Raw genomic sequence first — 21200 nt, forward strand, 5'->3', positions numbered from 1 at the left:
CGCTGTAAGGACACATATTAGCCGCTTTAGAGCATTCAGATGTACAAAGTGATCTCGTCTAACTGTGGAAGATACTTTGTGGTCAGTGCCGAAGCAGAAAAGGAAGAAGACATGTTTCTGTGCATCAGCAGAACTGACAGGGAATTTAGCAGGAACACAAATGTGTTCTCCGGAGAGACTTAACTAATAAAAACGTCTCTTAAGTGTGCAGGAGCATTGCAGTTAGCAGTAATACTGCACAATCACATTGATGAGGAAGAGAAAATCATCGGGAAACATTTGTGTAACCTGAGAGGGCCTCTGGTCCGAATTAGTGACAGCAGGTGTAGAAAACCTATCAGTGACACTTTTTCACCTGGAGATGGGACTCCTCTTACAAAGTGCTTTAAAATTCCACCTTAATGACCTTAAAAAAATCATAAATGAATATCATACAAATGTCTGTTACAGTTTAGCGTAGATGGAATGCTGAAGATTCCTTTCAAATTCCCATTTCTAGATCATCTTATACACCTGGTAGCTGGGACTTACATTCTTTTTGAGCGATCTGAGTGTTTTGGTAGCACAAATATGCGGGAAGCTCTATTAAAGCATAAAAAAAAGCTGAATAAGAAGAAGTGGTCTATTCCGATTTAGTGATGGAAACCGCAAATAAAAGGAATCTGCTGCACAACGTCGCTGTCCGCTCATCCCATCTCTCTTTTTGCACCTCGACATTCATTCTTCTGAGAATCACCAATGTCGGGGCTGTTGCAGAAAAACACTTACAGAGCCACTGACCCATCAGCACTTCCTCTCGTGTCTGGACTTCCTGCTGCAACGTTCTTCAGAAGCCATGCTCAGTAGGTACAATCATGGCCGTTAAGGTTTACCGGAGCAGCGTTGTTTGCTTTGTACACAGCAGTGAATCTGTCTGTTGCATATGCTCTGGTGGCAGCTCGTGTGTGTGTGTTGCAGGTGACTGGCTCAGATGCCGGGCCTGTCGCTGTAGAAAGGCGTGACATGAAACATGTAGCAGTGGGTGCACACCCTGACAGGTTTAACCTGACCGTATCGAGGCAACGGAGCAGAATGAGACGAGCAGCGAGAACAGAAGATCTGTAATGAGGAATTAGTAGTCAGTGATACTGATCACAAACTTTTTTAAATGCATGTTGAGGTCACACCTTTCCACAGCTCCTACAGTGATGCTTCCGGCGAATGACCGTAAAGGGAGCCTTGCAGGCGATGCAGGAATTGCAGGCATCATCAGGGACCCAGTCTGGAGGGTCTGCACAGAGAGTAACAGTAAAGACACGGCCGAGCCGTCACCAGCTGAGCATTTGATGAAAGAAATTTAAAAAGTATGAGGACAGGCTGACAACGGCAACATGTGTGGATGTGCTGACCTTCGAACTGCCCCTCTCGGGCTTTGGCTGCCAGTTCTGATGATGAAATGGTCTCCTGACACAAAGCACAGTCTTCCAGCACCGCACTGGGTAGAGCCGGACCTGCTGGAGACCACAAAGGAACAAACATAAACCACTGAACCAAATAAAAATCATTTTTATGTGTCTGAAAAAGCTAGACTGATCAAAAATTAGGGCCAAATTAGGGATAAGTGTGTGGACTATCAGATGCAACCATCCTTGCTCTCACAATCTGATTTAGAAATCCCGACAAAATAAGACTTTAACAAGAGAAATGTGAGCTTTACAGTTCTCACCTTTCTTTTGCTTATCATTTTCTCCTTGATCACACTTGGTTGCCATGACTTCAAAAAGAGTCTTGAGGATGCTACGAAGGTCACTGGCGTAGTTGGTCTGCAGCTGATCGGCGACGCCTGCATCACACACAAAGGATTTTCCTCCAAGAGATGCAAAGGCATGCGACTAGAGAGTGAAAACTCCCGTTTTTACCTGATATGCAAACGAAAAGACGGTGGATGAGGTCGCTGCTGCTGTGAAAACGGGATCGGATCTTGTTCCTCGCTGCCACCTTTGCGTTGTGCAGGGCTAGCTTGACCTCCTGGTGCTCCAGGTCCTCCGACATCCCGGAGCTGGGAGTCAGACTGCTGACGGGACTGCATGGAGACAGGAAGTACAAATGTCTCTCAGCACGAATCTCATCAGTCAATTTAAATAAATAATGATCACAACGATCAGCAACTATTAAGTCTAAAAATGGAGCAAATTTTTAATGAAAAACATAAATCTCAAGAAACTTGCTGTTAATATGAAACATTCAACCACTAAGATGGAATAAAATTATAAAAACTGTGCATAAAAATAAAAATAAATGTCAGGCACGTGGATGAAGGCTGTTACCTGGGAGTGTATGCACTGCTTGATAGACTACATGTGGTTACCGACACACTCTCACAGTCACTACCTGACACAGAGCTGAGGGGAGAGTTCTGAAAACTAAAAACAAATAAATAAAAAAAAAAAGATAAATAAATAGGCAAGTTTTAAATTAACTTAATGGCAAAACAAATACAGGAAATGAAACTGAAATATTAAACCAATCAAATAAAAATATGGAAAAAATTTCTGCCAAAAAAAAAAAAAAAAGAAACATTTAAATTAGATCCCTCAAGTGAAGTAAACTCCTAAAACAAACCTGGAACTTCTCTTGCTGTCCTCTTTGGTGTCTCGTTTAAATTCCTTGTTCTCTAGCTTGTCGTTGTCCACCTCCTTGTCCCTCTGTCGACCTCCGCTGGCATGTGTCCTCTTTTCAGTCCTCTGCTGGTGGCTGCACACGGAGGCCCCCCCTGTTCTAGGGCTGCAGTCCTGAGAGAGATGTCCCTGTCCTGGAGTCACCGCCAGGCACTTTTCACAGAGCGGGGAATGTGAATCCTCTCCTAGTGGCTCTCCAGAGCAACGGGAAGAAGGTGGCGTCAGCTGGGCGACCTCGCCCTTGCTGTAAGGTTCACACAGAGGAAGCTGGCAGGCAGAGGACTGGATAACAGTGCTGGAGGCCGGGGTTTTACGATGCTTGTCCAGTCCCAGAGCGAGGCCCAGTCCGAGTCCTGCCGTCTCTGGGGTGAGGATGTCCTCGTGCGCGTCCTCGCAGCTCCTACAGCACACACAGGAGTTGAGCAGGCAGTGAGTGGCCACCAGGGGGCCACAGGGCTCAATCTCAGAGGGAGCTGGGCGAGACAGCAGCAGCTTGTCCACCGCTAGTTCCGTCAAGCTGGGGGAGCGAGGGTTGAAGATGACAGTAGCAGACAGCTTCATCCCTCCCATGCGGTGGGCGATGACCTCAGCGGTTTCGGACGCCGTCCCTTCTAAACCCATCTCCCACCCATTGCTGTAAGGCAGAGGTTCAGAGCAAGGGGCGGGGGTGCATGGAGGGTGCTTTGCAACAGGACGGCGTGTGTTCAGGCCGTGTGGCTGTGGACAAGGCTGCTCGGATGTGGTCTCAGGGTACCAACCGTTCTGAGCGGTGTTAGGCTGTGTTTTGGACTTGTGCTGAACAGGAAGTGTGGACGCTTTAGGAGGAGGGACAACACAATGGCAGGCAGTGATGCCGTCACCTGTTGCATCAAGATCCTCCATGAAGAAGACCCTGTCCTCCTCTTCGACATAGATACCTGTCCTTCCCTGGCTCCCCAGGACCCTGCGGGGGGAAGCCTCGATGCTGGAAGTGCCACTGGTGCCCCCAGGCTCTCTGCTGGAACGATGGACTGGAGACTGTCCCTGGCTGGGAGGGGACAGCAGCATAGACATTTCGTCCCCCACACGATACACCATCATGTTGAGCTGCTCTAGTTCCTCCTCATCGTACTGCATGGAGCAGGCCAGCTCAGCCTCCTCCGCCTCCTCACAGAACAGGCCCTCTTCCTGCTCTTCCTCCCCCCTTTGGGTTTCCACCTCCTCCCAACCTTTTTCTACTCCTGCCAACTCCTCCTCATCGGGAGAGACAAACACAGGCATTCGTTCCTCCTCCCCCTCCCCCTCCTCTAATGAGGTATCATTAGCAAGACTGCAGGATGAGCGATTCTCCTGGACTTGCGCTGGTATGCTGTTTGTGGCCAGCCCCTGGCCTGTGGACAACTCTCCTTCCTGAGAAATGCACAGGTTCCTCTCCAGCGTGATCAGCTCCTCCTCAGTGAGAGTCTGCAGGAGATCTCTGCAAATGACATTAGAAGGTAGCTGCAGTAAAAGCTAAAGAAACTGGAATCGTCTTCATAAACCTTCACAGATTTTACCTTATTTTCTTCAGTAAAGTGCGAAATGGCCTGAAGAGCTCGGACATGTCCTCAGCTTTCCGGTCAAGGTTAAGAGGTCCCTCAGAATACACAATAAGCCCACTGAAACACATGTTTGGTCTTCTATAAGAGGAGCGTTGAAAAGAGAAGAGGGGAAAAAAGCAGTGCAAAGACAAGAGCCACTCACCACACAATGGCTAGTCTGGGGATTGTAAACATCAGTGCAGGTTCATAGTCATCAATCATGTCTTGAGTGAGATAGCTCAACTTTAGAGCCCTGAGGAAGCAAAGAGAAGAAGGCCTCATTAGAAAACAAACATAAACCTAAGTAGATGCATGGGCTCATGTAAAAGGATGATGCTAATGTTAATTTACCTCTCCACAGTCTCACAAAAGAGCACAATCACCTCCTGTTGTACATAGTATTCTTTGGGAGACTTTACAGGCACCATGGCGGACACGTAGCTGCCAAAAAAAAGTTATTACAAAAATTAAATTTATTAAAATTGAAAACAGCTCTTTGAGTCTCTATATAGCATATACCAACTTTGTTGAGGCTCAAAATGGCCCAGGAGCTTAGCGGAAGGAAAATGCTATCCCATAATAAATAGAAAGAATAGTTTACCATGCCTACCCAGCCAGGACATGAATATTAAATGATTTACGTGCCAATAGGCTGGAGAACACTGAAGGCTTTATGACACTGCCTGAAGCTAGTACCTTTGTGCACACCCGTGTACTGTAGTCAGATAACTCAAACGGCAAGCTAGGGATCTAGCATTGCTTCAAAGCCTGGATATTCCAAGTATATCTTGGAATGTTAAATGTGTGCTCCAACATTCTACTTTCCCGTTTTCTTCTCGTCCAACAAGGATGTTAGCAGTAGCTCAGGCTAGCATTAGCTGGGCTAGCATTGTTTTGCAGTTAGCATTACTGCCATCAACGATTAGATATCAACTTTGACGAGGGTTGGGACATGCTTATGTCTATGTTGTGTTATACCAAATTTTCTCATTTGCATAGGAAAGCAGGTCGGAAACATCACAGATGTTTTGCTATTGGACATTTGACACCCCAAGCTGCCCATCTTCAACAACAACAAAGTAAATGTGGTTTTGATTTCCAAGACCCCCTTAAGAAGAGCCTGGATTCTGGTTTACCTGAGCTCAAACTCGGCAAAAAGGCTGTCGAAATGTCGTAACGCCTCCTTCATGCGGTCGGTGTACAAGTTAAGGTCTCTGAGTGCCTGGTCTCTGGTGATGCTGCGTACCTCCTCCAGGCTGCGAGTCAGATCTTTAGCTAGAGGTCTCATAGCTATGCTCTCTATCTCCCGATTCATGATGATGGAGCCTGCAGCCAAACACTGAACAGGAGCGTTAACGTTATCGTCTTAATCTGTGACTGACACCTGATAATAAACAGCACAAGGTTCAAACGGAAATATAATAATTAACTTTATGGACAGAAGTTGTGTGAGGTTGTTTGTTTCCAGACCGGTGCAGGAGGGAATACGCTACCTCAGCTCCAAACCACAGCTGCCCTGCCAAGTTGTCATGACGAATCTCTTCAGGGAATTTGACACAAAAGTCTCTGTTGGCCCGGTCGTTGGGGATACATTCATCCATGATCTGACTGATAATGTTCAACACGTTGTCCTGCAGGCAAAAATAAAAACAACAAATCGGATTAACTCATCAGAAAGATGAATATGGCAGTTTTGTTTAACTTTATTTAATAATCTGCCAGTCAGCTCGTGAAGAAGATGGGTTCAGTTGCTAAAGCAGACAATTCCAGCAGTAAAAACACGTCACACACAAAACATGAGCAAACCAAAAGCTTATGCGCTGACTTGCCGACTAGCCTTTTGCTCAATCACAGCCGTGCTGCACTGTGATCTTGTCAGGAAAAAGAACCACACCTTTCTCTGGTCGCCCCACAGGAAGAAGTTAAAAACACTTATTCCTTTAGGGCAGCATGCTGAACATGTGTCCAGGCTGGAGGGTGACTCCTTCCACCAAACACCAGGGGTCCGTTTCACCTGTAAAGTCTGCAGGCTCTTTCCAGCCTATTCCCATAATACTTTGCTAAAGTTGTTTTTTTCTTTTTGTTTTTAAAATATTTGGTAAATCTGTGGCAAGTACAGTAATTTTTTTTAAATATGTCAAATTTAAAATGGAAATAGTCTACAGCACAACATTTATGAAATTAGAACAAGTTTGGGGATCTGTATTTAGACTAAATGAACCCAAAAACAGAGATGAGCTGTCACACACGTTTTCTTGTGATTTTAGTTAAAACGCTGGATCTTAAGAACAACTTTCCAGGCTTCCTGAGTGACATTTTAAAAGCTTACCCTTAAAGGATGTGTATGTTGTCCACATCTTTAATAAGATGATGTCACACTGATTTAAAAGTAGTTGTGCAGGTTTCTCTGTGCAGCTATGCTTTTACAGCCCAGGCTGCACGTTTGGAGTCGTTATTATATCTAAAATTAAAGCTGATCTCATGCAAATTACTCCCAAAAAGAAGGCATGTATAGTTTATTTCTGTCTATAGTTCAGCTCTTATACATTTTAGCATACTTCAGCTTTTTCCCTCCTGATTTTTACTTCATATGAACAACTTTTTGACAGAAATCTTTACTCAGACAATTTCAGTGAAAAGCAGGCTGATCAATTAAAAGATGAGGCGTCTCTCACAGGATCTGTCTTAGCCGACGCAGAATCTGTGCTAAAGGACGTCATTTTCAGAACCGTTTACCTCCGTAGTTTTTTTAGTCTTGCAAATTCTCCATTTTTCAAGTTTTCCCAAGATTTTAGTCCGCCATAAACAGCTTGCATACCCAGTGACTCTTATAATAGCTTTTTTTGATGGTAATTAAAAAATTCTTAAATGTAAATTAAGGAAACTAACCACAATTTCATTTAATATAGAATGTTTATAACAAGCAATTGAGTTTCCTCCGTAGGGTGGCCGGGCTCAGCCTTAGAGATAGGGTGAGGAGCTCCGGCATTCGGGAGGGACTCGGAGTAGAACCGCTGCTCCTCCGGATCGAAAGGAGCCAGTTGAGGTGGTTTGGGCATCTGGTCAGGATGCCTCCTGGACGCCTCACTGAGGAGGTGTTTCGGGCATGTCCTGCCGGCAGGAGGCCCCCGGGTCGACCCAGGACACGTTGGAGAGGTTACATCTCCAATCTGGTCTGGGAACGCCTTGGGGTCCTGCCGGAGGAGCTGGTGGAGGTGGCCAGGGAGAGGACGGTCTGGAGCTCCCTAATTGGGATGCTGCCCCTGCGACCCGGACCTGGATAAGCGGAGGAAGACGATGACGATTTTTGTAACAAAGATGCAATAAAAATAGATTTATTGTTAAGTTTGCACGCAGCAGTGGTCCAGCAATAGATCAGTAATAAGCGGTTTAAAACGACAGATTTTTACAAAAATTGACTGAAAATATGTATAAATAAATGAATTTATGTCTACAGATAATGAGATCTGAAGTCGAGCGGTAGATTCAAGCACAATTTTTGACTCAATTCTTCCTTTTGAGGCGTCATGCTGCTTAATTTATGGTCCAAACCCACTCCATGCAGGCAAGCCGTTACAAAAGGGTCAATAACATATATGGAGCAGTTTTCTTTGCAGTTTGAAAGTGGATGTGGCAATAAGAGGGTGGCTTACTTCCAGGTACTACAAAGAATAAAATAAGAATGACTGAAAAGGGAAACATGGCGACAGCTCAGCAGAAGGAAGAGGCAGAACAGCTGGGGATGGAGCCGTGACCTTATTAAGTGCTTCCTGCTGGTGGGTGGGAGCTGAAGCACACCAGTCCAGATACAAACCTCCCCACTGCCTCCATAGCATCACCTGCCAAAACCCCTGGTTCAGATGCTCACCTCCCTGTAATGTTAAAGCTCACATTTGACCAAATTATTAATCATATTCTATAAATAATCCGGTTGTTGGAGGATTTGTTCTTGTGTCGTTTTCCAAAAGCCTGAATGACTCAGCTCTGATAAAAGTAATCGGAGGACTTCCGAACAAAGTCGAGTCATCTCACCTCATCAGCAGAGGAGCTTCACGCAGGAATTCAGCCGAGCAACGTTTAGTAAAGCATCGTGCCTCAATGCAGGAAGGAATAACAAGAGCGCTTGCTATTTTTAGTTTTGGGACCAAATCAAGGTCCGATTGTGTGATTGTGTGATTGTGTGAATGAAAGGGAACTAAAACACAACCAGGCAATTGTGGCTTACAGTGAAACACAAGCTGAGGGTTAATTTGCCAGCTTTGCTCCACTTAGAGGCCTATTTTTATGCACCGTACACAAAGGAAGATGATCTGGGTACTGACCTGACAGGATCGGAACTGGTTGACCAGCAGGGTGCATCTCTGAGGGTCCTTCCTGCCATCAAGGCTGTCCAGCTCAGTGGCCACCTGATTAAGCTCTTCATCTGCGTAGTAGAACTGGGCCAGGAGCTGAGGGTCCGTCCTCTGTGCAGAGATACAAACACACATGAGGGGCTCGTCTTCATTATCGCTGTGGATGAGTCAAACTCCAACATTAAAGACTTTTCATGTTTACTATTGTTGTTCAGCGCTTTGTGAGAATTTCTATTTATAGACAAAACGGTGGGTTGGTTCTTCGGCTGCAGACACAAAACGTTTCCTGCAACGACGACCTAACTTTAGATCTCGAAGCAGCACAATGTTTACAGAGGAAACAATGCTTTTTCCATGACGCAAAACAAAGGACAAGGCAGGACGAACCCAGAAATAACTAGAGCAGAAACGCTAGAAAATTAGGATTTAATGAGGTAAATGACTAAACTCAGACTCATTAAGCTTAACGATATTTTTAGGGGTGTCCCTTGAATCAGCTGTCAGCGTGAGTGGGATTTATATAGATGCTTGATGATTTCAACAACGTGACCGGTGGAAATTACCAACACTAATTTATGGGACAACCAACAAACCAAAATGAACGTATCCATCCGTAAAACACTTGAACATCCTGGGAAGGGCAGGCGTTACCCGAAAGGTTAATGCTCCTGGAAATGGCAACCGCATGCCGGAGTGCATCATCACAACACACACACGGTTCCTGTAAAGACACAGGAGCTTTAAAGAACATCACGGCCACGTGCAGCAGGAGCAGGAGGAGGGAGCGAGCCTCATCTCCTTGTTTTATTGGTTTGGCGCTTGTGCTTTTGTTCTTTCATAAGAGCTGGAGACAACATAATGCTTAAATTCTCCAGAACCTCTTCACGGTCCTTTTCCCTGAAGTTTGCAGCGTTTTCTGTAGCGTGACGCTTCCCTCCCCCAAGACCTTCGGTTTTCTCTGTGAATATGATCCGCGGTGCGCTTCCCTCAAAGCCGCTCATTAATAATGAAACAAACAGAAAGGAGAAAACACAGAGATACACCCAACAGCTGAATTTCATTTTTGTGAGGAGAAAAACTCAACCTAAGACGCATCTGTGCAAAAAAAGCCTGTGAGTCATACCTTTAGTGTTTCTCATCATTAAATCTGTTTTGGGTCAATCACGAGAAGAACGTGAGTTTTTTGTTTCGCAGGCATGAATCAAAGACAGATGAGGCGAGTTTGGTTCAGCAGCTCTAAAACAGAGCAGACTGGATTTTGCTTTTTTTTTTTTGCTCTGAGAAGACGCTCTGTGGCTTAAGTTCTTGTAATTAGCCTCATGAAACTCAAGGTTACTTCCCAGCCCTCACCTCAATCACACCAGATGACCAAGTCTCTGAAATGTTCTAAATGTAAAAAAAGGGACTGTGTGATTTTTCCCATCATTGTGTTCGTCACTGATTAGAAGGAAGCAAAGAGAAGCAGGCTAATGGGACATCTGTACATCTTTTGTATCTTCATTCTGTGCGTTTCTTCTGAATGTATTTTTTTTACCACAAGAAAGGTTTTTTTTTACCTCGCTGACAGTTTCGACCACTCCTGCGGTCTTCATCAGAGCTAGCCGCTAATGTCTGAGTCACTTCCTTCTCCGTTTACCCGTGAGCAGCAGAGGACGGATGCATCCTCTGCTGCTTGCGCTCTTCTCACCGATGACAGTCCCATGAACGATCTGATGCGTAAACCCCATCGTCTCTGTTCATGGTTCCACGCCCACGTCTACTTATGGCTTCCTTAATCCAAATTTTATATTTCTGTTGTTCAGTGTTTATGACCCTTGTGTTGTCCCAGTCCATTTAGTTACGACTGATTTCTCATTGTGCTTTCTGCTTCTTGTTTTGCTGCTCTTGTGTGTCTTTGGCTTGTTTCTTTCTCACACACTTTTCAGTTTTATTGTTTGTGTATTGAGTTGGCATCAAGTTTCTCCTGTTTATGTTTTACTGCAGAGTTTGCATGGGATTTCGTAAATGACTCCACACGTATGTCCTGCTGATATCTTGCCCTTTGGGTGTACTACTCTTTTTCTAACTGTAGAATTTGGATTTTGTTGGTGTTTTTACACTGCTGCTCTTATTTTTCCTGATATGGCTTTGATGTATTGAAGGGTTATCACTGGTGTAGGTTATTGTCTTTCTGGATTTTTGGTTCTTTGTTTTAGTTGTTCTTTTCTTTCTGTTGTCGTTTTCCTTTGTTTATTGCCCAATGTCAGGTTTCCACAGGTTTTTTAATTGTTTTGTAAATATTGGTCCTCTTGTTTACGGTCTCGTTCTTCTGTTCGCTCAGTGGTATAACGTTCTGATCACTGTCATTTTATGTATGGTAGGGTGTTCTGATGTCTATAATATAAATTGGTCTGTGTGTGTTGGTTTCCTGTATGTGTTACCGTCTTTTTGTCTGCTTATTTTCATGTCCATGAAGGTTGTGGTGCTTTCTGTTTCTTCCTCATATGTAAATTTTATGTCGTTTGTGTCGTGGATATTATTCAGGTGTTCCGTTAGTGTCTCCAAACAAAAAAAAGAAGATAACGACATAATAATCGCACATGACGTTACATCCCTGTTCACAAAAAAACCATCGACGTAGTTGTTAGCATTATCAGACAGGGCTAAACTTTACACACAAGAACAAACCTCACAGATTAAAGAATTAAAGAAGCCATAGAAACATGAATAGAGACAATGGGGTTTACACATTGGATCATGCATGGGACTGTGTCATCGGCGAGGAGAGGACGGTGTCGTCCTCTGCTGCCCGCGTATGCATGGAGAACGAAGGGACGCCGTCATTACTGGCTAGCTTTGATAAAGACCACAGGAGTGGCCAAAACGGTCATCATGGTAAAAAAAAAAACCTTTCCTATGGAAATCTGTACAGTCCTAATTATCCATAAAACCAAACCAACCACAAGAGGAGCTTTTACCTTACGTCTACATTTAACCCCTCAGAAGCTGTGACAATTCCGAGTTAGGAGTTCGATTTCACAGAACGGCTCAACAAAGACTGAATGTATCATAGTGAATAAATGCCATGAAACAGGAAACAGGAGTGGGAGACAGCACAAATTCTTTTTTTTTTCTATTGCAGCCCACAGACTGATGGTATTCAGCTGGAGGAATATAAAGCTGGCATGGATGAAGAAAGACAAGAGGCATCCTATAGTCTCCCACTGCTGTATTCCTCATGAGAGGAAACATTCCTGCAGAATTGGATCATAGGGAAAAGTGAAAGACGGGCAATGTTCCCCGCATGCAGATGCAGTTTCAGACTGATGCTTTTTGGTGATCACTGACCACGTGTTTCAATAGGAGGGAATATCTTCTGGAGTACATGTCTGATTTACCCTAATTTCCGACACTCAGAAGAAGCCTGTCGCACCGGCTGTTCATCCTTGGCCTAGCTAAGGAAACAAAGTAAAAGACACACATTCGTTCTTTATGAGGAGAGTATTTGCACCAAGTGACAGAGAGGGTCATTTCAGAGAATTCAAAAACACAATTTTCTTCTTCTTGTTGAATACTGGCAGCCTGGTGTGTCTAATGTAGCATACCAGAAAGTCTGTGCCATCTCCAACCTGCTTTCCTATGTAAATTAGTAATGTTGTCATCTATTCTGGACGTGCCCGAAACAACAGAGACACTAGTTGTCCATTTTTCATGCACTCTCCAGGATTTGAGGGACCCTTTGCTCTCTCTGAAGTGGTTACGGTTGCCTTTTGCTGCTTATTGACTAAAAGGTTTATATTGTCCAGATGGAAAGACTCCCATCCGCCAGTCTATGGTCACTGGGTCTACCAAATCATGGTAAATGGCCTGTATTTGATATAAAGCCTTCTAGAGTCCTGCAACACCCCCCCAAGGCGCTTTACAACACAATCAGTCATTCACACACTGGTGAGGTTGGGCGATGATGTAGCTACAGCTGCCCTGGGGCGCACTGACAGAAGAAAGGATGCCGAGCTCTGGTGCCACTTGTCCCTCTGAACCCCCCTTGCCTTCTGGTGGTGGTAAGTGTCTTTCCCAAGGACACAATGACAGTGACAAATTAAGTGGGGCTCAAACCTGCAACCTTCTGATTATGGAAAATATGAAAGAATTAGGCACAAATTGACTTACACCTGCATGTCCCAACCAACTTTGTGGCCACAGTAATGTAACCGCAGAGCAACACTAGCCTGAGTTACTGCTACTGGTAGCCCGGCCTACTGCTGATGCTAGCCCAAGCGACTGCCAGCACCCTTCTTGGCTGAGAAGAAATCAACAAAGAACGTCAGAGAACACATGTATCGTTTCAGAATGTCCTGGGAACATCCAGATTTTGGATCAATGTCAGATAGATCCACAGTTTACCTACCGAGTTATCTGCATACTGTACACGCTTGTACATAGAGGCCATCAGGTGAACTGGCCAATTGGCATGCAGCAAATTTAATATTCATCTCCTGGCTGATTGGGTGGGGTAAACCAGGCTTTCCATTTTATGGCTTTATTATGTATTTGTAGTTGGTTATTTATCAGGGCACCAGGGCCATTTGAGCCCCAATGAAATTTCATAGAGGCTCAAAGAACAGTTTGCAATTATTCCAATATGGCACTTGACTAAAATAACACAATGTAAACCATCCTGCTTACCTACTTAATTAGTTTTGACTGATTTTAATGGATCATTTTATTTCTGGGGCTGAGAAATCCAGAAATAATATACATAACTGGTCTCAGTTGGTCACTGATCTATGGCCTCTGCTGATTATAATTACCTTTATGAGGAATGAGCTGGTGATGAGGTTAGATGCTGCTCTCAAAAGCAAAACAGGGAAGCCGTCTTTTGAAACGTAATAACACGCTGTAGGCTGGCACGCAGTAGGAAAAAAGAGATTTGCTAAGAAGCTAACAAAGGCACGGCTACAACTCTGGACTAAATTGAAATATTTCACAAACATAGGGATGAGGATGAAGGATCTGAGTCTCAAACATTCAGGATGCGTCAGTGACGGCTGGACCGTGCATTAGAGGTGCAATGACTCAGCAGATTCAGCTCTTGTCTGCTGTGGCATGCCCATCCCCTATTGTCAGCTGTCATGGATGACCTCTCTCTCTGAATCTCCCTCTCTATGGTCACAAACCTCTCATTTCAGAACACCAACATCCCACAGGTTAGTCCAGGGTGACAATTACTCATAAGCTCACCTCAATAACATCAACTCACCATGACTCGGTCAGATTTTGACCCCTTTTTGTTACAGATCAAGCGATGATGGGGTGACTCTTACTAAAATGTGTTACAGAAAGTGGCCTGCTGCCGTATGATCAAAACTGTCATCATGTCAGCGTCCGATCCTGAGCTTCATTTCTATTCAGGCTGCACAGACGATGACGGCTCTCAGGCTAATGCTTCCTGAGCGTCCGCTGCAACGGTGCACACATAGCGAGCCAACTTAAGGGACTTGTGAGGAATCTTGCCTCTGCCCTCCATACGCTATTCCAGGCTCAATTTGCAGAGTTCTGGCTGCCTTCCAGGGATCAGAAGAAAAATTTGTAGCTAGTTATCTGTGTTTTCATTCAGTCTACCGGCTAAAATCAGACAACCGGGTACAGTTCAACACTTTTTTAATTTTCAGAAATAGGCTGCATAAAAGCCACTGCGGGTGAGCTGATGGTGGTCGCGAACGAAACTGTTACAATCGTCTATATCAGGTCTGACAGAGCAAAAAGTCTAAGCTTTCAGAGAATGTGAGCGTTAGCTGGAGCATATCTACTTGTGTTGAGTCATTCCTTTCATGATCAGCTTGCATCAGGATTTTCCCTCCTACCTCTGAGTGGTTTTTCAACAAGAAACTTCTACTGCGCTATCATTCTGGTCATGTTTTATGAGTTTTCAAAACTAAATCTATGGAAAACTCCAAGAAAAGTACAATAAAATCCAGAGTAGAGTTCCTGCAGTATTAATCTGAATGTCAGAGCAGACTTATTGCAGCTCATTGACAGTATACTCAGAGTAGTCTGCCCATCTAGACTGAAGCATAATCTGTCTCCTCTCTGAGGTCTGAACTAATCTGACGTTTGGACTACATCAAAGACACATGCCGGGCACATGGTATATCAGACATGCATCCACAGAAGATTTAGGTGGATAAAGGTCATGTCCAGGGTTTCCTGATGGTAGTGTGGTGACACATGGCGACAATACTCCCGTCCAACAACCACAAGGACAAATTTACGCAAGGAATAATCCGGTTACACAATCCAGAAACTGGCAGCAAAGTGAAAAAACAATTAAATGCAAAAAAACACTTGGCATTTTTTTAATCAGAGTACAAGTCCTGAAGACACGACAAGACTGGATAGACTATAAAGAGATTTGACTCATCTGAATAAAAATCCAGTTAAAGATGATTCACAGTCAAGCTAATTCACCATCATGACATCATGACTGAGAGTGGGCAATGCCCAGGCTGTTAAAAAATACATACGAGTAGTGAACAGGAATCATATCCATATAAGCAAAACACATCTTTGATTTCTCTCTGTTGGGATCAGTACAGGGTGGACTACGTTTTATCCCAGGATATGAAACTAAACAGCACCAGTATGACTAAAAATAAAGAAAATACTTGCATATTTATGGGAGGAGTCGGCAGGTGTTGTCCTGCGATGGACTGGCTCTCTGTCCAGGGTGTACCCTGCCTAATTGCCCGTTGACCGCTGGAGATAGGCACCAGCCCCCCCGCGATCCCGTGTGGACAAAGCGGGTTCAGAAGATGGATGGATGGATGGAGTCGGCAGGTGTGGCGATGCGATGGTACACCAGGACCCCAGCAGCATGAGTGAGTGAGTACAGCGATGCAGAGAGCGTCTGTGAATAAAAGCCTAATTTGACTTTTGATTTCACGTGTCAGCAAAGCTCTGAAAGTTTGCATTAAAATAATATTTTTGCTCAGTATTTGTTCTCAAAATTTCAATAAAAATTGTTTATTTAAAAAGTGATTTTTATTTATTTTTTGTCTTTTCCTGAAGGTTAGTCTTGGAAAGGGGGGTCGTCTTATATTTGGGTCATTATGGTATTTACGTGTAGTGATTCCTGTCATTCCTTGCCGCTCTCACTGGATTCTTTTGAAAATGGCTGAGAGTCGCAGGAGAAAAAAGTGTCTTTGAAGCCAATGATAAGAATAGAAAGACCTCCAAAGTGAGAAATAAGACCAGAGTTTTTTTAGGAGACCCTTTTCAATGATGGTGTGTACTGAAAGCAAAGGTTGGGCTCCCCACAGACGCCTCTGTAGCCGGTTTTCTGCTCGACGGGTAAAATGAAGTTCGGAATGCTATTTGGAAGAATTTGTTCAGATTAGACACTAGATTCTTCTAGATTCTGATTAGATTAGACACGAGATTCTTCTAGATTCTGATTAGATTAGACACTAGTTTCTTATTAGATTAGACACTACTAGATTCTTCTAGATTCTGATTAGATTACACACTAGATTCTTCTAGATTCTGAATAGATTAGACACTAGATTCTTATTAGATTAGACACTAGATTCTTCTAGATTATGATTAGATTAGACACTAAATTCTTCTAGATTCAGATTAGATTAGACACTAGTTTCTTATTAGATTAGACACTAGATTCTTCTAGATTCTGATTAGACACTAGTTTCTTATTAGATTAGACACTAGATTCTTCTAGATTCTGATTAGATTAGACACTAGTTTCTTATTAGATTAGACGCTAGATTCTTCTAGATTCTGATTAGATTAGACACTAGATTCTTCTAGATTCTGATTAGATTAAACATTAGATTCTTCTAGATTCTGATTAGACACTAGATTCTGATTAGGTTATACACTAGATTCTTCTAGATTAGACACAATTCTTCTAGATTCAGATTAGATTAGACACTAGATTCTTCTAGATTAGACACTAGATTCTGATTAGATTATACACTAGATTTTCATGTTCTGCCTGCATGAAAAACTTTGAGTGACCAATTAGAATCAGAATTTTTTTATGGGTTTTCATTGTTCCACACCTTTAATAACCATTCCCAGAGATGAAGAAATATTGATATATAGAAATATTGCAATATTTCCTGTTATGACACTGAATCGATATTTAAAGGCAATAAATGTTTTACTGAGAATTCACTTGCAAACATTAACTGTATTTATTATTTTCTGTATTTTATCTCATGATAACATTTGCATTCAGCCTTAAAAACTGAAAATATCTTGTGGCTTTTAGTATCGCAATATATCATATCGTCTCCCCTGCATTGTGATATATATATCGTATTGACCGATTCTTGACAACCCACACCCCCTTAAGTCATGTATTTAATAAAGGTGTCGTAGGCCCACAAGTTCTATAAATGAATTTGTTCTAAAACGTTTTAATCATCACTGAATGCCTACACTCCTGCTCTTCCAAGATTGCATAAAATATTCTTAATTGATGGCTGGAATGAGACCAAAACACGAGAAGTCACTTTTTTATCTACTGGCTGTTTCTAGGAACTCATAAATGAGACGACAAAGGGCACCTTGAATAAATAATTTATGTTTGTCATCAGTGAAGGGGAGATTCTGAACGGCTGATCAAAGATGGTAGGGATTATTATCAGTAAAAGCAGAGTGAAGACAACATGAGCAAACACAGAGCTGAGGTCAGGATTTCAGACTATGTGTGAAACCTTTACATCTCACTCGTCTGCTACCGCTACTTCCCTTCAATCATCACCCCCTCAACACCTCGGACTACCGGGGCCCAGATTCCTCCAACCCCTGCGATGAATTTAAAGAAGGCTTTCAATCGCCCGACCTGTTTCAATCTGCACTGGGGTCAGCTCTGTAAATCCCAGCAGCTGACACCAAATCAATTACCACGTGGCCGGTGGGTAAGCAGAATGGGACTTCCAGAACCAACTGCAGAAACTGGCCTAAATACGAAGCCGAGCCAGCATCTGCTCAGCAGAATTTCATCAACTCTGGGCCAACTGTGCAGAACCGCCAGCGCAGACACAAAACACCAAAGACCCAGCTGTACTTTACATTGCATTATGTCAGAAAAGAGTTAAATAAATTGCATTTAATGTAAAAAGAAACTTCTCTAAAGATAAACTGGCTTGATCAAGTCAAAATCTTTAAAATGTAGCAAAATCCAATGAATTTGTAATTTCTGCTGCATGTTTGTATATAATACATTTGAACTACCACAAAAAAATTAAAAATAAATTTAGTTGCATATATTTAGCTAAGAAATAGCTGCCAACACAGTTTAGTTTCTAAAATGTTTTTTGTTTCAACACTTAATAGGTTATTTGTACAAACCAAATACTAACTTACTGATTTATTTATTAGTTTGACATTTTTTTAACCCTCCCACTGTCTTCATGGGTGACGACCCTGCAAGGAAAGTTGAACATTGAGCAGGATTGATGGTTTATTCCTTGAGGTCCATGTGGCAGGGGTGAGGTGGTGCTCACTCCTCACCCCTGCCACGTGGACCCAAGGGATAAACCATCAACCCTGCTCAATGGTCAACTTTTCTTGCGGGATCGTCACCCATTAGGACAGTGGGAGGGTTAAATAAACTTCTATTAAGAGATTCCAATTGTGAATTTTTTGCTAAATTCTTCCTTTACTGATTTCAGATATCTTGACTTATATATTATTACATCAGATTAAAACAAGAGAGAGAAAATTAGTTTAAATCCAATTTGGATTGTGCATTTTAAGGAGATTCCTTCTGACTGGATAATTAGAGCGCCCAAATACAAAGCCATAAGTATAAACTACAATAAAACATTTAAGCAATTCTAAATAATAATAAACCCAAATTTATTTTCACAGTGACGACCAAAGTGCATTTAAACATGAAAACAAATAAACTTTAGGTTCTATTTCACTCCTGTGGGTAAAACCTGTGCAGAATGATGGATTAAGATGTTCTGCAGGAACGACAGGAAGGAGAGGACAATTAGCAGGATCCTGCAGAGGGAGATGAGTGTGCTCAGCTTGGAGCGAGCCATGAGCCCGTCATGCTGACAGATGAGGTGATGCGGAGCTTAAGGTCAGCTCCTGGACGACTGATGGAGCAGCAGCATCAGCGATGAGGGGAAATCAGGCCACAGAGGAAGATTACGCGCTTAACATCTCTGTCGCAACATGTCACTCTGGGCTGCTGCTTCCCGCTGACCAAAGAGAAGTGTGGGATGTTTTTCTTCCTTCAGTCTTCATGGTTTAGGTTTTATCATGGAACACAATTCAAGGTCTTCATGGAAATAAAAGTTCAACCATTTTAAATGAATCATTTAGGGTGAATGATAGACCTGGAGAAGTAGGAAACATGATTTCCTGAACAGGGATTGAGCAGATCCAGGGAGGTAAAGAGCTGCTCTGGAAATATCAACATCCATGCTTCAGTCAAGAGAAGGTGCTGATTCAACACTTTTCTATCTGCAGGAGTGCATAGTTCAGAGATAAACTGCTTAGGAGATGTGAGATAGAAAAATGCACAGTGTTTAATAAAAAAACAGAATATGAGAGGACTGACACAGATTACAGAAATGTTTCTTCTCTGGAGCGTGAAGGCCTTTTTTTTATTATTTTTGTCAATTTGGCAAAAATCACAAAAACGTCCTGCACTTGATTACTGACTCTTGATGCAGAAAGGGTCCTGGACTCACATTCAAGTCTCCTATATCTCAGGGTGATGCAACATCCCAGCACCTGAAAGGGCTGCTGGGATGAGGAGTCACGCACAAACAGAACAATGCTCCGGTGAACCCCAAGACTTTGGCCTGACCACAGCAACGAACCACAAAATCGCGTGACGGCAAATATGGTTTGACACAGAAAAAAGGTCATGACGCAGGTGAGTGTATGTGGTCAAGAGTTGGTGAAAAACATGTAATCAGAGGCTTTTTAGTCCAAGTCCTGTCTGACACAACTGCTGCCAAGGCTGATGAGACAAAGCATGTGATTTTCTCAGTGGTAGACTTAACTTATTTTATTATTTAGATAAATAAACCTAAAAAAATACATGTTAAAGAAGCCCACACACACAAAAAATGATATGCATTCAAGAATAACTTAAAGAGAATTTGAAAAAATCTTTGATATGATCTAAGGTCAATCATTTTGGGAGCTCCACCATCAATATATACAGCTATGCTGCTTTACAGCTCTTGGTTTGTTCTGGTTGTGGATCAAATTCCCACCCTGTCACGAATTCATAAATATGTGAACAAGAATTTTCAGTCTGCAGAAATCTCCACAGATTAACTCACTGGTGCAGTTGGCATATATTGAACTGTTCATTTAACGAGGCAACCAAGCTTTTAATACTTCTTCTGCTGTGTCAGCCATGTTTCCACTCTCTGAGCTTGAGTTACTGAGTCCCAGCATATTCAAGCTCAACCCAAAACTGATGATTTCACCCCCTCAGTCCAAAGGTCCTTTCTGGGTGCCATTTAACAGTTTTACCTTTTAAAGACCTAATGTGTAACTCGGAAACATCTACATTTCTCTAAAATATTTAGTTAGATAACTTACCATTAGAATCAGCACATTATTCATTAATTAAGCAGCTGATAGACCAGTCAATTATTTGCCAAATTGACTAAATTTGCCTCAGTAACTACTTTTTTTCACCACAAGAGCAAACAAACTGCTTTAGATTTCTTTATGTTTACTATTTAGATGTAATTTTTGTAATTTTTCTAATAATTCACATGCATTTAAGTAAATTTACTGAATAAAGAAAGAATTATAGAAAATTATGTATATATTTTATAAATAACCAAAATTATACACCTTTCTTTTTACAACTTGTCATCAAACATGTTTATAGTAAATAAAAAATGCATAAAAAATTTTTAAGTTTTTATTAAAGGAAATCTTAGTAGTGACACTAATTGGTCATTTAAAAAAGGTAACAATCTGAGTCACATAATGATGCAATAAAATTCCCTTTTTCTATGGATAAACTATTTTACTTTCTTTAAGATAGATATAATTTTACCAAAATTACCAAAACTCGAAAATATATTTCTAGTTGCATTTTCATTAAGGTACGGCTATTTTAAAAATACAAAACATGATTTAAAGTACACATCTGCAGCAATCCAAAAGGTGAAAGGTTAGACATCAGGCGATTTTCACCAGCAGCACCCTAACGATTAGCAGCAAGAGGCGTCAAAACAAAAGCAGTAACAACAACAAAGAGCCAGCTGGTTGTTACAGTAGCTAATGTTAGCAGATGTGCGGCACACAGTGGAGAGGCCAGTGAGACAATCATCTAAAGCTTTGCATCAAAAATGACTTACTGCAGGGCTGACACGGCGCGAGCACATCCACAAACTTACCTTGGGCTTATACAGCCACTTTCGAAAGCGGTTCATCGTTGCTTCGCCACCTTCCTTTGTCACCAGCCCCTCCTCGGTTCCCCTGTACCTGCCCGCGAGCCTGCCTGGAACGGTGGTCGGCTGCTAGCCCAGCTAGCGTCGGTGGGTTCCCCACAATGCACGGTAAGTTGCACCGAACGCTACAGCGCAGCTCTGGGGGGGAACAAAGGAGATATTCTAGAATTTAATTCCATTTTCTCG

At 42.6% G+C, this 21200-nt stretch overlaps 1 protein-coding gene across 3 annotated transcripts; it reads right to left on the bottom strand.

The window, feature by feature from the left end:
• Positions 1–777: 777 nt before the first annotated feature.
• On the bottom strand, positions 778–21146 carry zfyve28 (zinc finger, FYVE domain containing 28). Of its 3 annotated transcripts, none has more exons than XM_015970066.3 (14): positions 20961–21146; positions 8539–8679; positions 5710–5847; positions 5353–5555; positions 4568–4657; positions 4380–4469; positions 4193–4294; positions 2602–4113; positions 2307–2402; positions 1899–2062; positions 1706–1822; positions 1389–1490; positions 1167–1270; positions 778–1098 (listed from the first exon to the last, which is right to left on the bottom strand). In XM_015970066.3, exons 1-14 carry the CDS (start codon positions 20994–20996, stop codon positions 967–969), a joined length of 3027 nt encoding a protein of 1008 aa, XP_015825552.3. In that variant the 5' UTR covers positions 20997–21146; the 3' UTR covers positions 778–966. The 3 variants fall into 3 exon arrangements, with proteins under 3 accessions (XP_015825552.3, XP_015825550.3, XP_015825553.3); XM_015970064.3 differs by having other exon boundaries at positions 1389–1493; XM_015970067.3 differs by lacking the exon at positions 2307–2402 and having other exon boundaries at positions 1389–1493.
• Positions 21147–21200: the final 54 nt, after the last annotated feature.

The sequence above is a fragment of the Nothobranchius furzeri genome, chromosome 18 (assembly GCF_043380555.1).
Source record: "Nothobranchius furzeri strain GRZ-AD chromosome 18, NfurGRZ-RIMD1, whole genome shotgun sequence".
In the NCBI taxonomy this organism is placed as follows: Eukaryota; Metazoa; Chordata; class Actinopteri; order Cyprinodontiformes; family Nothobranchiidae; genus Nothobranchius; species Nothobranchius furzeri.

What these genes read in the sequence shown, in the direction of transcription:
- zfyve28 (XM_015970064.3), bottom strand. Translation starts at nt 20,996, where the DNA reads ATGAACCGCTTTCGAAAGTGGCTGTATAAGCCCAAG. An exon ending in ACCAGTTCCGATCCTGTCAG is followed by an intron (nt 5,848 to 8,538) that starts GTCAGTACCCAG and finishes TTTTGCCTGCAG; the next exon opens with GACAACGTGTTGAACATTAT. An exon ending in GACAGCAAGAGAAGTTCCAG is followed by an intron (nt 2,403 to 2,601) that starts GTTTGTTTTAGG and finishes ATTTGTTTTTAG; the next exon opens with TTTTCAGAACTCTCCCCTCA.